Genomic DNA, 18,428 nt, shown 5'->3' with positions numbered 1-18,428 from the left:
TAGGTCTGCTTAAAACTTGCTTAAATCCAATGTGAAGCAGTAATTTGTCAGTGTAATGCCACTAGAAAATCTGCTGCTTTGGGCTTCTTTTGTCAAAACAAAATTGCGAGTGGGGGAACAGTGTACAGAGGTTTGTGGTTCCAATGGCAAATAAATAAGTTCTCTGATGATTCCAGAAATCATCCATTACGTTTGGCATTTGTAGGCATGGGGAAAATTCCAAACACACATTTTTGTTGTTGGGAAAGATTACATTTAGCCATTTTTGTGGTCTTCAGATTGCTATAACACAAGACAGTTTTCAATATCATGCTGGAAGATGCATTTATGAGCTCCTGCAGAACTACAGACTATCATTTAGCTTGGTTAAGGCTTTTAAATCTGGCCAGTTGACAAATTCATTTTATTTAAAGTGTGAATGTATGTTATCTGCAGCTTTAATTCATTCATCCATTCATTTATTTGCCATATTTGTATACCGCCTACTACCAAAGTCTCTAGGCAGTTTACAGCAATAAAACTAAGAAATTTCATCAATTAAAACATTAAAAACATAAAAATCAAATTAAAATACACATTAAAATTACCAAACAGCTAAAAAGCTTGGCTGAAGAGATGCATCTTTAGTTGTTTCCTAAAAGCCAACAGGGATGGAGCAGTTCTAATCTCAGCAGGAAGTAAGCTCTGGGGCAATTAAGGCTCACCTTTAAGTCGCCATTAGACAAGCCACTGGCACCCTCAGACAAACCTCCCTGGAAGATCTTAATAGGTGGCGGGGTTCATAGCAAAGAAAGTGTTCCCTTAAATACCCTGGGCCCAAGCTTTATAGGTAATAACCCACACTTTGTATTTTGCCCAGAAACCAGTTGGTAGCCAATGTAGTTTTTTAAAAACTGGAGTAATATGGTCTCTTTAGAACATCCTGGAGACCAATCTGGCAGCAGCATTCTGCACCAATTGCAGCTTCTGACTATGTAAAAAGGCAGCCCCGTGTAGAGTGTATTGCAGTAGTCAAGCCTGGAGATTACCAGCATGTGCACCACTGTCTCAAGGACCTCTGGGGGAGTGTAACCCCCATCCAGAACTGGCAGATATATCTCATTTCCCGAACTGCGGCTTCCTAGAATAAGCACCTCCATCTTGTTTAGATTCAGTCTCAGTTTGTTATCCCTCATCCAGCCCATTACTGCCTCGAGGCAGGCATTTAGGGAAGTTATGCCATTGCCTGATGAAGCTGACATGGAGAAATAGATTTGGGTGTCATCCGCATACTGATAACGCACCAAATCCCCTAATGATCTCTCCCAGCAGTTTCATGTAGATGTTAAAAAGCTTTGGAGACAAGATGGAGCCCTGAGGGTCACCATACGAAAGCTCTCACTTCGTAGAGCAACAGTCTCCAAGTGACACCATCTGAAATCTGCCCGAGGGATATGAGCAGAACCACTGCAAAGCAGTCTCCCCTATGCCCAGTCCCCTCAAGAAATCCAGAAGGATACCATGGTTGATGGTATCGAAAGCTGCTGAGAGATCCAAAAGTACCAACAGAATCACACTCCCTCTGTCAATTCCCCTTGAGAGATCATCCATCAAGCCGACCAAGGCAGTCTCCATCTCATAACCAGCCCAAAATCTAGTTTGAAATGGAGAGGCCATCACCTTCTACCTAGCCACTTCAGCTCCTGTAGTTCTTCAATATACCATGGAGCTAATTTAGAAACAGGTCGGAGAGGACACTTAGGAGCGATTGAGTCTATCACCCTAGTAAGCTCATTATTCAAATTTTCCACCAGGGTGTCAACAAGATCACCTGCAGAGCCAACATTAAAACCCTCCAATGTTTCTTGGAATCCTCTTGGATCCAAATGCCTCTTCGGGCAGTCCATCCTAATATTATTTCTTGTTTACACAGTCAGACAGGTGTTATTGACTGGTTTGTTTTATCCAGACATCAAGTCCTTCCCAAGGACCTGGGATGGCTGAATTTTATTATCAATGTTGTTGCTATTATTATTATTGATATCATCGCAGAATATAGGCTGTTCCCAGTAAAGGTGCTTTTGGAATTGGCTGATGGTGATTTCTGTGGCCCCTATGCTGCTGAGTTGCTCTTCAAGGTCTTTTGGAATTGCACCTAGGGTGCCAATTACCACTGGGATTATTTTGCTCTTTTTCTGCCACAGCCTTTCAATTTCAATTTGTAGATCTTTGTATTTGGTGATTTTTTCTATTTCTTTTTTTTCTATTCTGCTATCCCCTGGTATTGCTATGTCAATTTTTTTAACTTGTTTTTCTTTCTTCTCGACTACAGTTATATCTGGTGTATTGTGTAGCAAATGTTTGTCTGTTTGTAGTCGGAAGTCCCATAATATTTTTGCATCTTCATTTTCCACCACTTTTTCCATTTTATGGTCCCACCAATTTTTGGCTACAGGTAGCTTGTATTTTTTGCAGATGTTCCAGTGTATCATCCCTGCTACGTTGTCATGCCTTTGTTGTTATTATTGTTATTATTATTATTATTACATTTATATCCTGCTCTTCCTCCAAGGAGCCCAGAGCAGTATACTACATACTTGAGCTCCTCACAACAGCCCTGTGAAGTAGGTTAGGCGGAGAGAGAAGTGACTGACCCAGAGTCACCCAGATAGTATCATGGCTGAATGGGAATTTGAACTCGGGTCTCCCCAGTCCTAGTCCAGCACTCTAACCACTACACCACGCTGGCTCTAATAGGCCCTTCACCCCTGCAGAGGTGAATAGCATCTGTAAATTGAACCTACTGTCGACTGTTGGAATTTAGGAGTTAATACATTTTAGATTTGTATCATATTCACTAAAGCTGGCATCCCAGTTTCAGAGTCTAGTTTGTTTGTTTTGTGTGATGGGTTGTTGTTTTTTTAAACTCTGACTAGAATAAGTTAGAGTCATCCTGTTGGGATGGCACAACAGAACCTGGTTTGTTCTAAACCAAGAGTGGAAGTAGAATCCTTCCTCTTCTCATGCACAAAAGGGCAGATGTAAGAGCCCGAGGCTAGGGGATGTTGCATAAAACCAGGATTCAATCTTGGTCCATGTAATATCTGAGTTGGGCCTTTACCTTTTTAAATTATGGAAGAATAGACTTACATTTTCAAAATGAAAATTCATCAATCAAAAGATGTTGACAAATTATAAATTGAAACAAAATGAAGTAAATAAATGTATTTACCATTGCTCCTGGTCAAGGACGAATCAATTGGCTTTGCACTTAGTTGCACTTTTATTGTTCAAATATGTTTAGAATCTACCCATACAGACAAGTAAGCTCTGACAACATTCTCAATTCCATGCTATGTTAATCTTAGTAAAACAACAGCGAAATGTGCCACTGAATATCAACCTTGTCTTGTAGTAACTCTCTGAAGCAAAAGTTCCAATGGTTCCAAAGACTTTTTCATATTCATTAACACTTTATCAATAGCTTGCAATGACAAAAGCACAAGTACATTCCAATGTAGCTGCTGTTCAGAAATAGGAGCATTGGTCACTCACCATGAAGGCTCCTTCTTGCTGCTGGATTGGAGAACATTTCACGTGGGTTATCCTTCCCATGTGCTCCAGAGGCAAGGCTTGAGTTAATTGGCTTGAGCCAATTAACTGTAAGCCCCGGGAAGGGTAACCCCTCCTAGTTCTGATCAGCCAAGTGTGTATCCAGAGAGAGATGGGGGGAAAAAGGAATAACAGAAAAAGAATTCAGAACCAACAGAAGCAGATACCTGGACAGGTGGGTCGAGACATCCTCCAATCCAGCAGCAAGAAGAAGCATTCACAGTGAGTGACCAATGGTCCTTTCTCTGCTGCTTGAGGAGGACATCTCACATGGGACATGACAAAGCTAGTAACTCCGGGTGGGAGTGTCCGCATCTACTGAGGTGGAAGAGCTTGTTGGAGTACTCATCTGCCAAATGCTGCCGGGGAGGTGTAATGCAGATAGAGCTTATAATGTCTGGTCAAAGTTGATGAAGACTTCCATGTAACTGCTTTGCAATGAAGAACTCAAGTTTCACGTTGGCCGGAGAGGCAAAGAGATCCACTCAGGGATGGCCAGGCCTTGAGTCAAGAGGTGGAACACCACAGGGCTGAGATTCAATTCCGCCAGTGGTGTACAATCAGTGATGCCAGCTGAAACTCTGCCCAGGGAAGCAAAAGGATCACCTCCAGGTGTAGGGGTTTTGACCTGGTGCCCCTTTGGTGGTTTATGTGTGCTTTTGCCGCCACATTGTCCATGTGGACAAGTACATGCTGGTGTTGGATAAGTAGCTAGAAGTCTCTGAATGCTAGCCGGATGGCCCTGAGTTCCAACCAACTGATGCTGTGCCTCCACACTGGTGGACTCCATTTTACTTGAGCATTGTGGTAGAGGCAGGGCACCCCCCCAACTGAGCAGGCAAGCATCTGTTGTCATGATTATCTTTGGGGGATCCAGGAACATCTTGCCCCGCTCCAGATTGGAGGGCTGAGTCCACAAAATCAGGGAACATAGTACTTGGGACAGCAGTTCCACTTTTGTCATGAGATGTTGGGCAATTAAGTCTGAAATGGCAAGAGGAACCATTGTAATGCCCAGAGGTGGAAATGAGCCCAAGGTACTGTATCCATGGAGGCTAAAATGAGTCCCAGCAGTTTGACCAGTAGCATGACCTGCACCTTCTTTGAAGCTGAAATTTGATGTATCAGAGAGGTGAGCTTATTGATGCACTCTGATGGTTGTAAGAGACAGTCCCTAGTGATGTCTATGATCACCCCCAGGTGATGGATACTTGTTGATTGTGTGAGATGACTCTTTATTGGATTACTCCTTCCTCACAAGGAAGCCATGCTCGGACAGTGTGTAGCATCCTCTGCACATCCTGGCAACCCACCTCCAAGAATTATGATTTGATGAGGTCATCCAAAGAAGTAAATACCCATTCTATTGCTGCTATGGAAACCAGCTCTGAGGAGGTTTCCATGCTTGGTAGGTGACTTCAACGGGGTGTAGGAAGGAAGCAATTGTTGGGGACTTCACTCAGTTCTATTTTGTACCCGTGTTCTGTTGTACTCAGAAACCACACTTTCGGATGTACTGGACTCCCAGGTGTGGAAGAAGTGGGCTAGGTGAACTCCCATGCCCAACCCGGGTAAGTCAAGGGATTTAGGTTGAGAGCTGAAGGGAGCGCCCTCTTTTTGTCTTTAGTCTACATGAGCACCTCCTAGAGGGCTTCATCCCCTAACAGTTTCGTGAAAGTGTAGGGCACAGCAGTGAGACTGTTATGAGAAGCCAGATCTACCTGCCAGTGCTACACCTGGCCACTACCACTGAAGCTGTTGAGAGCGAAGTGAATCTAATTAAGTCCAGCATGGCATCGGCTACAAATGCCTGTGCTTTTTGGATTTTTAACAGCGTTTGGCGTTGCCTAACTATGTCTGCTGATGGATACTGTAGTAATTTGTCAGCCCAGAGCAGTGAAGCCCTTGCCATAATGGATGCTGCCGATGATGACCTGATAGGCAGAGAGGAGGCCTCATGCTCCTTTTTTTAGGTGGGATTCTATCTTTTTCCCCCTTCATTTTGAGCACTGAGTGAGTCATCTCCATCACGTAGCAGAATGGCTCCTGACAGTAAAGCTGCCACAGGGGCATTGCGGGGGGCAGGGCTGAAATATCTCAGCTGTTGATTAAGGCCATACAACTTGTTAATCAGCTGCATGGGTTTCCTGTGTGCTGCTGGTGCTTGCCATTTTTGGTGAACAGTTTCTGCAAAGGTGTCCGGAAATGGCTTTGGGAGACCAAAGTCTCCCTGGAGGGAGTAGGTTGGTCAACCTGTGGTGGTGATTGTAGGGCTAGGGTGTTTGCAGCCTTATAGAAAAGGTGTTAAAAGTCCTCAGGCATAAATAGCCTTTTTGAATGAGCTGAGGACACTAGGTTCAGATCATCAGACCACTCACTCTCTTCCCTTGGGCCATCATCCATGTCAGGGTTGTCTGGGACCTCCACTGGGCTATCAACATGGTCAGTGGGTCCCTGGTTAGCTGGGGAGAGGCCAGGTCCCCCGGGGTGGGAGTTGGGAGAGTCATAATCTGAAATAGTCAAAAAATGGGAAGGGGAGCCCCAATACCTAATTCCTGTATTTTTTATATATTTTTGATCTTTTCGTCTCTACAGATGTCTTATGCTTATGTTTTTTCTTATACTTTTAGGAGAAGGTTCTGATGAGGAAGAAAAAGAGGAACATGAGGTGGCCCTGTTTTTATCCCATTTTTTGTCAGATCTTGTGCATCTGCATTGTTGCAGAGACTTATCGAGCACATTTTAAAATCACGCCTGCCAGGTAGGTGGCACTTCAACAAGTAAAGCCAGACTGGAGTCTGGGATAGTGGCGGCGGGGGGGGGGGGGGCAGAAGGCCCAAGTCTAACGGGCACCAGATTTGGTGGCTGCTGTGGCTGACCTGGTGGGCTTCCAGACAGTCCTGGCCTAGGAAGGGCAGGCTGTACTGGCTGTGAAGGCCCCAGTTGTAGTACATCATTCCCCTGGCCATTGGTGCTGGAAGGTACTGCAGGTCCTGTTTGAGGCAGAAGGGGACCACTTGAAGCACCCTTGCCCTGCCCCACTGGCAGTGCTGCTGGCCCTCTCAATAGGGCCCTCTGGCGCTCAATAGGGCCCTCTGGCCTAAATGGGGGTTGGTCCTCCCCAGTAGGATGAGGCATCTGAGGTCAGCATGGGCGTTTAGAAGGCCAGTTGGGCACACCGTCTCCACCAGTGCATCAGAATTGAGGTAACTGAGCAAAGAGACACCTTCTCAGGTGGCAATTCTCTTAGGTTTAGCAGGGGGAGAGCAACTAGCCCTATCCAACCCCAGCACAGCATCCCTCCAGTGGCTGTTGCTGGTATCTGCCTTATTTTAGACTATCTTTTTAGACTTTGAGCCCTTTAAGGACAGGGACCCATCTTATTTATGTCTTGTTTATTTTTCTATGTAAACCGCTTTGGGAACTTTGGTTGAAGAGCAGTATAGAAATATTCGTTATTAATAATAATAATAATAATCATCATCATCAGAAGGCCCTGCTGGTGGAGTGGAAGGAACTGTGGGAAAGTGGGTGCTCCAATGCCTGCGGGGTTCTTTCCAGTGTCTGATGCAGGCGCAGGCCAGATGGGAGGAGCCACTGGGCATGAGGTCTCCTTCGCAACGTTTGCAGGCCCTGCTGGTGGGGTAAAGGGAACTATATTCAAAGCGAGCACTCCCAGGGCCTTCAGGGCTTTCCTCCAGTGTTTCTTCACACCTGAAGGACCTTCCATAGGTCGAGGCCTTTTGCTCCTCTCTGCCTCCTCCGACATCAAGCAGCAATGGCGTGGACCACAGGGTCAGTGGCGAGCCAGGTGCTTGCACTTGGGTCACAGTGCTCATTCCCAATGGTGGGAAGAGGGGATTTCTCTTCTTTCCTTTAGGCACTAGTATGTGCCTCAGTCTGGCCGATTTCTCCATTTAGGAGGGAAATGGAGAGGGAAGATGGTGGAAAGAACAGGAGAGAAACGTTTTGTTTTATTTTGTTTTGAAACAGGAGAAGCAAAGAAGAGAATGAATACTGTAGCTAAGGACGAGATAGGAGGTAAAATAGATATGTGATAAGATAAAGATAAGGTTTGGCTTAAAGCAAAAGATGAGCTCTGGAGCAAAAGGCAGGACTTGAAAAACTGGGAGGGGTTACCCTTCCCTGGGCTTATAAAGCCTCAAGCCAATTAACTCAAGTCTTGCCTTTGGATGGTGGTGGGTTCTTTTGGGTTGCCTTGTGCTTCAAGTTGAACCCACTCAGGTCCTTTTTCAGCAAAAACCAGCATTCATCTAAAAAGAAATGTGCTCTAGCAAAACCAAAAATATCCTGCAAGGGAGGCCTCAATATTTCATGGGCGGGGTATGTGTGTGTACAGCATTGCTCTTTTAGAACTGCATTCTCTCATAGCCAGAAAGCCATCTCCTGCACGTAGCACTATCATCTATAACTAGAATCAAAAGAATCCCCCCATACATAGAGCGAGACTATGATGTTAGCCACTGTCTCGCTGCATGTATGGGGGGAGATTTTTTTCCAGTCTGTCCTTCCTCTGGAAGTGCTCGTTTAACACCCATAAACTTTTATCATATGACCTATTACCTATTATGTGGTGCAGCCCTCAGGGAAATGTTTATGGGAGTTAAAGAGCTTTTCTGGGGGATGGAGAGTTTTGCAAAAATCGCAATCCCACCTGTGCAGTGGCACTCTGGACTATTAAGTGCTGTGGAGGCACTTTTATGAAATGTCTCCATACTATTAGTAAGGGTCAGCCAACATCTCAGAAGTTTTTCCAGTACCCAAATGTAGCTGAACTGCGTGATGTGGTCCACCTTCTCGGGGTACTCGGTGGGTTTTTTAAAATATATTGAAGAATCACAAAAATTAGAACAGTCCTGACTAGTAGATTTGCTGCCACCACACCTTTTTTTCACTCAGGGAACTGGGGTCTGGTAAGGAGTACCCATTCAAATGGGGTGGAAGATACCTTGAGAGGAATTATCAACAAATAAAAAAACCAAGGTTTTTAGAACAGGGAATGTGAGTTACTGAGAGCTACAGAGAAACTACAAGGAAAACATAGAGCATAGGTGTATACAGAATGCGCTGCACCAAAACACTACAATCTTACTAACAGTGGTCTTGGTAGGGTGACTTCCGTGTCCCTCGGTAGAGATTACATCCAAGGACTACTAATACTGTACCAGACCCCAGGGCTCCTCTCAGACACAACTGGCACCTCCCTGAAGGCTTTCTTTCCTCAGAGATAGCTGCCAGAATCCCCTCCAAAGACTCACTGCCAAAAACAACCACTTCCCTCCCACACACATACACCCCTCAGGGTTCTATTGTAGGGGGTAACTCCTCTCCTGATTAACAGCTCTTCGAGCCACTCTGCCAGCCCAGTTAGATCCCTTTTATTACAAACTGAAAGATTTGATTTGGGGCGAGGAAACACTTCCCTGGCAATGTTTACGGTGGGGGGTGCGGGGCAACCATGTAAAAGACACTAATATTGGCATGCTCAAATAGCTGTGCCTAATATACCACTTTTGTCCACTAATCCACTTCAGAGTTTACTGAAGTCACTTTCGATTTCACTGTATGTAGAAACACTGTTAGTTTTAGTTCTGAATCAGATTCACCTCAGTCTAAACTGCTTGAGCTGCATTCTTTTTCACTAAAGGGAGGATCAACCTGCAACTATTCTATAGACTTCTTATACTCCACCTTTTCACTAGGGATGTGCATGAACAGCTCGGGGCAGCAGGTGGCAGGGCAGGGAGCAGTTCCCTTAAAAAGCAGGCAAGAAGCTCCTTACCTGCTTCTGGCAATGGCACCCACTCTCTAAACGGCCACATGGGGCTGCGGCACTGTTCCCTGTAGCCTCCATGCAGTGTCATTAGCACGCTGAGCCAAGTGTATGCCAACGCTGTGCGGAGGCTGCCCGGGAACAACGCTGCAGCCCCACACAGCCATTTGGAGAGTGAGCACAAGCAGGTAAGGAGCTCCTTACCTGCTTTTTAAGGGAGCTGCTCCCCACCCCACCAAGCCAGTTCAGCGTTTCCCAGAGGAGGCACCGAACCGGCTCATGCACATTTCTACTTTTTACCCAGTTGTGCTTATGACTGATTCAGCTTTGAAACTGGTCCGTTCAGTTAGCATTCTATCAAGTCTTTTGAACAAACGGTGCATGTTCAGAAATCGAAATTTAAACAGTATTGAGCTTGATACACACACACACACATATATATATACACATACACACACACACACATACATATACATACAAAAATTTCACATTGTGGAAGGTTTTCCACTCAACACTGGCAAGGAGCTGAGCCAGAAAAGCCTTGATGCACACATCCCTATGAGTCCTAGTCCATGTGGCTAAGTTTGACAAAACAAAGTCCACTTCTCCCAAAAAAATTGATATTTCACAGAACAAAACAATATTGAACACAGGTTTAAAGCATCTGGACAAGAGTGTCCTTTCCTCCAATGGGAGATTGAGCTATTTTACACAGATCTGTTTTAGTTCTACACAATGGAAATCAAAATAACTCTAAGCAATTGTAAATTTGGTATTATGAGCCAAAAATTTGCAAGTATTCACTTACCAACACAGAATCAACCTTCTTCCCTAAACTATCTAAAATCAAAGTATAAGAAGAATAAGTCAACAGGGATGCAATCAGTGTATATTGATTTTTTTATTTTGTTTTTTTTACAATTTACTGAAATATTACAAATTTCCACATGAATGACATGACACCCTGCAACTACAGTACAGAAAGACTGCTAATACCACCAAAAGATGAGCCAACAAACTACCTCTAGCTAGCTTTCTTCAACAGAGAAGTGAAATGGATACATGGAAGATTGCAATAAAGAGTAAGATGCGACAGCAACTCATATACTTAGGAACTAGTATTCTACTCATAGATCCATTTCAGACATCACACTAAAACATGGTTTTATAATGGTTTACTGCAACAATCATGAGTTTCAGATTTGTGCACCCTCCCTTACCCTACAAAGTGAAATAAAAAGGTTTTACTTCTGTTCATGGTTTAGAACAACCCAAGATTGCCATTTGAATCCAACACAACAATAAATCCTGGATTGTTCTAAACCACAAACAGAAATTGAACACTTGCACACAAAAGTGAAGGGAAACACTCAAGCCCAGGCTCATGATTATCACACTAACCTACAATTAAACCATGGTTTAATATGATATCTGAACCAAACCATACACTCACAAAATTCTTTCTTGACAAGTACTAGAATTAAATCAACTGCATGCAAGGAACCTTACCCTAATCCCATTTTCCCCACACATTGGAACAGGAAGAGGACTGGTAAAATGAAATGTAAAAAACAAAAAGGAGAGTTCCTCCGCTATGTCCTGCTACCCCTGAATCATCATGCATATAGTATTAATATAGCTGTTTCCACATTTCAGAAACCAAACATCCCCATACATTTAATGATTACTGATGAAACATTTAGAAGGCGCTAATGCTATAAAGCAGATGTGTTATATAACAGATCCACTTACTTTTTTCTCCTTCTCATGATGCTTATCCTGAGAGTGAGAGGAAGAATCACTTAAACTTTGATCATATGACCTATTAGATCCCCGTATGCTCTTTTTCTAAAAAGAGAAAATATATACTCATGAAGATAAAAGCCATCTAAACTGACTACCGCCTTATCAGTCAAAACAAAAAATCATATGCTGATTTGAAAGCTAAACAAAACACACATAATCTAAGCAAAACTATTCAAGAAAAACAAGAATATGAAAAGTCTATCTGTCCACACTACCACTGTTTGTAAAGTAGAACTGTATATTTAAAAGCATGATTACACTGTAAATGACATCACTTTAAAAATGCTTGCTCGCCTTACATATGTAAGCCAGTCAGAATTAGTACACAGAAATATTATTTGTATTCTATGTTGTGTTTTGTGCCAGCATGTCTATAGTGTTAGGAGTTTCTTTTTACTCCCCTGGCCTTCTGGAAATCTGTTTTATCTGCTGTGTTGTTGGTGGCAGTGTGCTTCAGTAAGCAAACTGGAACACCGAAGGCAGCTAACAAAACAACTTAGAACCAATTTTGTTTTTTAAAATGGGGTGTGTGTGTGTGTGTGTGAATGAATTAGTACATAGAAATATTATATGGGTCAAGCATGGAAGTGTATGTTGAGAATGCTCACCACTGTATCGTGCCAGCAGGGCTGTGCAGATCATTCAGAGTCAAATCTTAGTGCAGATCTAGTAATCATGCCTTAAAATATAAGCAGTAATATAAAGAGTCTAAGCCAAATCATTTACATGTATCCAAAGGTTGAATTTTAGATTTTTATCTTTTTCATTCTCTGTGCAGCATTTATTTGCATAGCATTTATATTAACAAATAAATGCTTTTAACAGCTGTGGCATAAACACACCTCAGCATAACACTGACACATGGTTAACTTGCTCCTTTATAGTACTGCAGAAAAGTGTACACAAATCCATTTCTTCTGTGCATTAAATACATTAAACTACAACCAGAAAATTCAAGTTGGAAGATTTATGTACAGAGAACCTTGTTAATCACGGACCCGGATCGCATATCCGCAGTCGGGTAATTACCACCCGATCTAGGTGTATGCAGAAAAATTGAGCATTTTAAGGGTTAAGACTCGCGCACCTGTGGGTCGAGGATGGGTGGAAATGACCTCCAAGGTCATTTCTGCCCCACCATTTTGAGGACAGGGGATATTTTGTGATTTCTTTCTCTCCCCCCCCCCTTTTTTTAAAGGAGAAAAAACGTGGTTTTTTATGGAAAAACCATGTTTAAAAAAAACTTTGGGGGGCATTGTTAGACAGCTGGGAACACACAGAGCACGGTAGGGCACTTCCCCCCTGCCCAATTTTCCCCACTTTAAGTCTATCTTTCATCCCAATTTTCGCTAGCTCTTTTGCACAGTTTTCACTGACCCTTTTGCACCATTTTCACCTTTTTGCCCCACAACCTCAGGAACCTAACCCCAAAATTCCTAATGACCTTTTATCCGTGGTTTTACTATCCGTCTCCTTCCTCCACCCCATGCAGAAAGGAACCCCCACAGATAACAAGGTTTTCCTGTATATCAAAGACAAATCTGCATCTATCAATCATTTTTTCTTAGCTGAATTGAATATTTATTCTTGGACTTTCTACAAGACTTGGATTTTATTGTTTGAAGGCAGCATGTTCCAGACAAGAGTAAGGATTTTTAAACATTATGGATCAGTTGTTCATGCATCTGAACTGAGAGGTCATGGGGAAAGCCATTAGAAGCTCATCCACTTAAAAATTCTGCCCCTCTTTTTCCACAGTTTCCTCCTTAAGAACAAGAGACAGAAATGCTGTGCTTTTCTTATTACACAGCCCTATGAAAGTATTCATAGGAACACTGGAAGCTGCCTTATACTGAGTCAGACCATTGGTCCATCTAGCTCAGTATTCTCTACCCAGACTGGGCAGCGGCTTCTCCAAGGTTACAGGAGTCTCTCTCAGCACTATCTTGGAGAAATCAGGGAGTGATCTTGGAATTTTCTTCTTGCAAGGCTACTTGTAGCAAAGGGGAGACTGGGGTCACACTTCTGTACGTATGTACATGTTCACACACACACACACACACACACACACACACACACACAGAGCCTCTTACTGTTGGGATGATTGAACACAGTTATCCCATCACACCCTCCATGGAAGGAGGAAGGAGGAAATGGTAGCCAAATGAACCCTCATCGAGGTATTTGCCAGGCCTCTTGCCTTTAAGGTCGTCAGGTAACATAACATGTCCCTTATGGAGGCATCCTTGGCCTTGAAGCTGTGCGTCTTAGCATACACTCTGAATTATTTCCATTTCGAACTGTAACTTTTCCTCGTGAACACCTTTCTATTGTTTAGCAAAATGTTGTCTAAAAGTTTATCCGCCACGCAGTTATCTTTAGCATTTGCAGGTTTGGATGTAGCAGACGTCCTTTCTTCTGGGTGAGCAGATCCATTGTTTTCTGTAACTGCACATGTACCCCTGCTGATAGTCTGAGTACTCGATGAAACCAATAATGCCTTGACCACCACGGGCTGATTAGTATGCAGCAGGGGTAGTCTTGTAAAATCTTTGCCACCACCCTGTTGAGCAGTGGAAATGGAAGGAACAAACAGAATAAGCTGTGAGTCCATTGGAACTAGATGCAATCACCCTTCGATCGCTGCCCTAGACCCGCTCTTGAGCAGTATTGACTGCATTTGGCATTGTCCTTTGTTGCAAAAAGGTCTACTGTGGGTTGTCCCCAGGACTGAAACAGGCCTTTTAGGCAGCTTTTGTTTATCTCCTACTCATGTTGTTGAAGGAACATCTGAGACCTGCTCAAGGCATCTCCCAGGGTATTGTTTATCCCCTTTATGTGTATTGCCACAAGATGTAACTTCCATGGTATGCACCAGTTCCATATCTGCTGGCTTAAATTGCAGAGGGAACAGGACACCATGCCCCCTTGTGTAAGAACATCCCTGCTGGATCAGGCCCAAGGCCCATCTAGTCCAGCATCCTGTTTCACACAGTGGCCCACCAGATGCCGCTGGAAGCCACAGGCAGGAGCTGAGGGCATGCCCTCTCTCCTGCTGTTACTCCCTGGCAACTGGTACTCAGAGGCATCCTGCCTTGGAGGCTGGAGGTGGCCTATAGCCCTCCAACTAGTAGCCGATGATAGACCTCCCCTCCATGAATTATGTAAACCCCTCTTAAAGCCATCCAGGTTGTTGGCTGTCACCACATCTCATGGCAGAGAATTCCACAAGTTGATTATGTGTTGTGTGAAAAAGTACTTCCGTTTGTTCGTCCTAGATTTCCTGGCAATCAATTTCATGGGATGACCCCTGGTTCGAGTGTCATGTGAGAAGGAGAAGAATTTCTCTCTATCCACTTTCACCACACTATGCATGATTTTATAGACTCTATCACTCTATAGACTCTATCTTCTAGAGCCCCTGGTGGCGCAGTGGTAAAACTGCCGCCCTGTAACCAGAAGGTTACAAGTTCGACCCTGACCAGGGGCTCAAGGTTGACTCAGCCTTCCATCCTTCCGAGGTCGGTAAAATGAGTACCCAGAATGTTGGGGGCAATATGCTAAATCATTGTAAACCGCTTAGAGAGCTCCGGCTATAAAAAAGCGGTATATAAATGTAAGTGCTAAGTGCTAGTGCTATTGCTATGTCTCCCTGCAGTCATCTTTTTTCTACACTAAATAGCCCCAGGTGTTGTAGCCTTGACTCATAAGAAAGGTGCTCGAGGCCCCTGATCATCTTGGTTGCCCTCTTCTGCACCTTTCCCAGTTGTACAATATCCTTTTTTAGATGTGGTGACCAGAATCGTACACAGTACTCCAGGTGTGGCCACAGCATAGTTTTGTATAAGGGTATTATAATATTAGCACTTTAATTTTCAATCCCCTTCCTAATGATCCCTAGCATAGAATTGGCCTCTTTTACAGTTGCTGCACATTGAGTTGACACTTTCAACGAGCTGTCCACCATGACCCCAAGATCCGTCTCCTGGTCAGTCACCCACAGCTCAGATCCCATCAATATTTACTTGAAGTTGGGGGTTTTCGTCCCAATGTGCATCAGCTTACACTTGCCAACATTGAACTGCATTTGCCACTTTGTCGCCCACTCACCCAGTTGGGAAAGATCCTTTTGGAGCTCCTCACAATCCGTTTTGGATTTCACTACCCGAAAGACTTTGGCCTCATCTGCAAACTTGGCCACCTCACTGCTTACCCCTGCTTCTAGATCATTTATGAATAAATTAAAAAAATCCCTGGGGACCCCACTTCTTACTTCCCTCCATTGTGAAAACTCTCCATTTATACCTACCCTCTGTTTCCTGTCTTTCAACCAGTTAGCAATCCACACATGTACTTGTCCCCTTATCCCATGACCGTTAGATTTCCTCAGGAGTTTTTGATGAGGAACTTTGTCAAAGGCTTTTTGAAAGTCCAGGTATACTATGTCAACTGGATCACCTTGATCCACACACTTGTTGACACTCTCAAAGAACTCCAAAAGGTTGGTGAGGCATGATTTACCTTTGCGGAAGCCATGCTGGTTCACTCCCAGTAGGGCCTGTTCTTCTATGTGCTTTACATTTTTATCCTTGAGGATGCTTTCCATCAATTTGCCTGGAACGGACGTTAAGCTAACCGGCCTGAAATTTCCAGAATCGCCCCTGGGTCCCTTTTTGAAAATCAGTGTTACATTTGCTACTTTCCAGTCCTCTGGTACAGAGCCCGATTGCACAGATAAGTTATATATTTTAGCAAAGAGGTCAACATGCTGGCATCCTCCTGGACTGTGGTACCTTTCCTCCTTTGGGGTATACAATCTAACTGGGCTTCTAGTATTGTGGTTTTGAGTAAACTCCATGCACTCTAGAGCGAAGTTACTCTCCTGATTTTCTCTTTCAGCTTTCTTTTCACTATACCCCTTGCTTGTTCACATATGCTATAGCAGTTGTATTGTCCATCTGCAGTTGGATTGTTTTCCCCAGCAGATATTTTCAAACTTTAGTGCTTGAAAGGCTCCAGAAAATTTATATGCAAATCTCTTTGAGAAGTGTTCCAGAGCCCTTGATCCTCCAAGTCTGACATGTGAGCTCCCCACCCTATCAGAGTGGCATCTGTCATTATGTGAACCTCTGGTAACAGTACCTTGAATGGTGTTCCCTCCAAAAGGTTCTTGTCCTTTATCCACCATAACAGTGAACTCAGAACTGAGTCTGGAATGCATAGATGAAGGTTTTGGCTGTCCACATTCAGGCGGTATGCCACCAAGTACCATTGTAGTTCCCTCATGCATAATTTGGCACAGCAGGCTGTGGCTGTGCAAGAGGCAATCAGACCCATTAATACTTGTATCGTCTGAGCCCTTTGTACTGGGCTTAACTGCATTGCCAGAACCAACCTCCGTATCCTTAGAAAACCGTTTTCTGGCAGGAAGGCTCTTTGCTGCACCATATCTAAAACCGCACCTATGTATTGTAGTCTTGTCAGGTACCAAATGCAACTTCGTCCAATTGATTTGGATGCCAAACCTCTCCAGAAGAGCTGTCACACAATCTAACTGGTAAAGTAGCTCTTCTTTTGTCTTTGCTGTCAGAAGCCAGTCGTCTAGTTAGAGATAAATTGTCACACTCTGTATGGGTAAATGAGCCGCCGCCACAGCCATGCATTTGGTAAATACTCTGGGTGCTGTTGCCAGTCCAAAAGGTACTAGGAAATGTCGCCCACTGTGAACCTTAGATACTTTCTGTAACTTTCTTTCATGCTGATGTGAAAATACGCGCCCTTTAGTTCCAACACTGCAGCCCATTCCTCCCCGTGTAGAAGAGGCAAGAAAGCTTGCAATGTAATCATCTAGAATTTTCTCACATCGACATATAGATTCAGCCACCTCAGGTCCATTGTGGGGCGAATGCCCCCGTCCCGCTTGGGGATTTGAAAGTACCAGGAATAAAAAACCCATGTCTGCTTGCCCACTGTACTGGAGAAGTTCAACTTTCTCTAGCAGTGTCTCCACTTCCTCCATCAATGCTGTCACTGGTGGTATGAACCTCATGCCCGCATAGACTAGCAATGTTTTGAACTTGATGGCATAACCGGTTTGGACTATATGAAGCACCCACTGGTGTGATGTTACATGGAGCCATGCTTGAGCATGACTTACCAATCTGATGTCATGACCAACATTGATGTTTGATGTTATTGTTGGGGATATCACTGATGTTATTGACATCACTACTGATAGGGAAGATGGTGTTGTCTCTCCCATTGGTTGATGTACACGTGGGCTCACTATGCAGTCAAAGATGTTTAGACTGCTGGGGGGGGCCTTACTACGAGCCCCTTGGTTACTCTTATTTTTTTGAAAATATGGCTTATTATACTTTTGGAAAGGTTTCCGGAATTCTCTCGTCATATTTGTGATATCCACCTTGTTTACAAACATATGGTTAATACCTGGATGACAAAGGATGACATCATGGACAAAAGTCTTTGCTGTATATTTAAATATTTTCCATTTCTCCATAGTCGGATCAGTGTTGTCACAGAGCAGACCCTTGCCATCAAAAGGCAGAGCCTCTATCTTATCCTTCATTTCTTGTTGCAAGTTTGTAGAGCAAAACCAGGCATGTCTCCTTAGTAGGACTGCTGATGCCAAAGAACGAGACTCAGTTTCCGCTAAGTGCTTTGCATTACTTAGCTGCCGTCTTGTCACCAAAATTGTCTTCACAAATATTTCTCCAAACTTTTTCTGGAATTCCTCTGGCGACATATCATCCTTTTCCTGAAGGAAAGAGTCCCGCAAGAAATGTGTGTATTTGGATAGGCATACCATATAGCTGGCAATCTTAATGCCTAGACATGCATTCGCATATGCCTTACATCCAACACATCCAACTTTCTCCCCTCTTTATCTGCTGGAGTGGTATGACATTGAGACCCTTTAGCGGTAGCTGCACAGTCAATAACTAAAGAGTTTGGATTTGGATATTTGAGTAGGCAATTATTCTCCTATTCCTTTATTCTGTAGAGTTTCCAATCTTTTCGAAGTTGGTGTTGATGTGTGCAGCACTTGCAAAGCCGACTAAGCAGCCTTTGTTATCACCAGAAGCATAGGTAAGTATACCGGTTGAGCCACATTTTACTTTTTCATAAAATTATATACAGGGCCACCCACAGTGTTCCCTCTAAGGCGTGCGCGAGCTTGCAAGCTTTTTGATGACCGCTCAGTAAATTTTAGATC

General features: G+C 43.7%; 1 protein-coding gene across 9 annotated transcripts in view; it reads right to left on the bottom strand.

Moving 5' to 3' along the window:
• The window catches only part of MLLT10 (MLLT10 histone lysine methyltransferase DOT1L cofactor), a 191,269-nt gene that overhangs the window by 114,555 nt on the left and 58,286 nt on the right, over positions 1 to 18,428 (bottom strand). For 6 of the 9 annotated variants that reach the window (XM_053263412.1, XM_053263417.1, XM_053263415.1 and 3 more), the window contains one exon: positions 11,138 to 11,233. The exons of the other annotated variants lie outside the window; for them this stretch is intronic. In XM_053263412.1, coding sequence (XP_053119387.1) covers positions 11,138 to 11,233 — 96 coding nt within the window. The remainder of the gene's footprint in view (positions 1 to 11,137; positions 11,234 to 18,428) is intronic. 9 annotated transcript variants of the gene reach the window in all.

This window comes from Hemicordylus capensis, chromosome 6 (assembly GCF_027244095.1).
Source record: "Hemicordylus capensis ecotype Gifberg chromosome 6, rHemCap1.1.pri, whole genome shotgun sequence".
NCBI lineage: Eukaryota > Metazoa > Chordata > Lepidosauria > Squamata > Cordylidae > Hemicordylus > Hemicordylus capensis.
The sequence above is the reverse complement of the archived record's forward strand: the minus strand, read 5'-3'. Positions and strand labels throughout refer to the sequence as shown.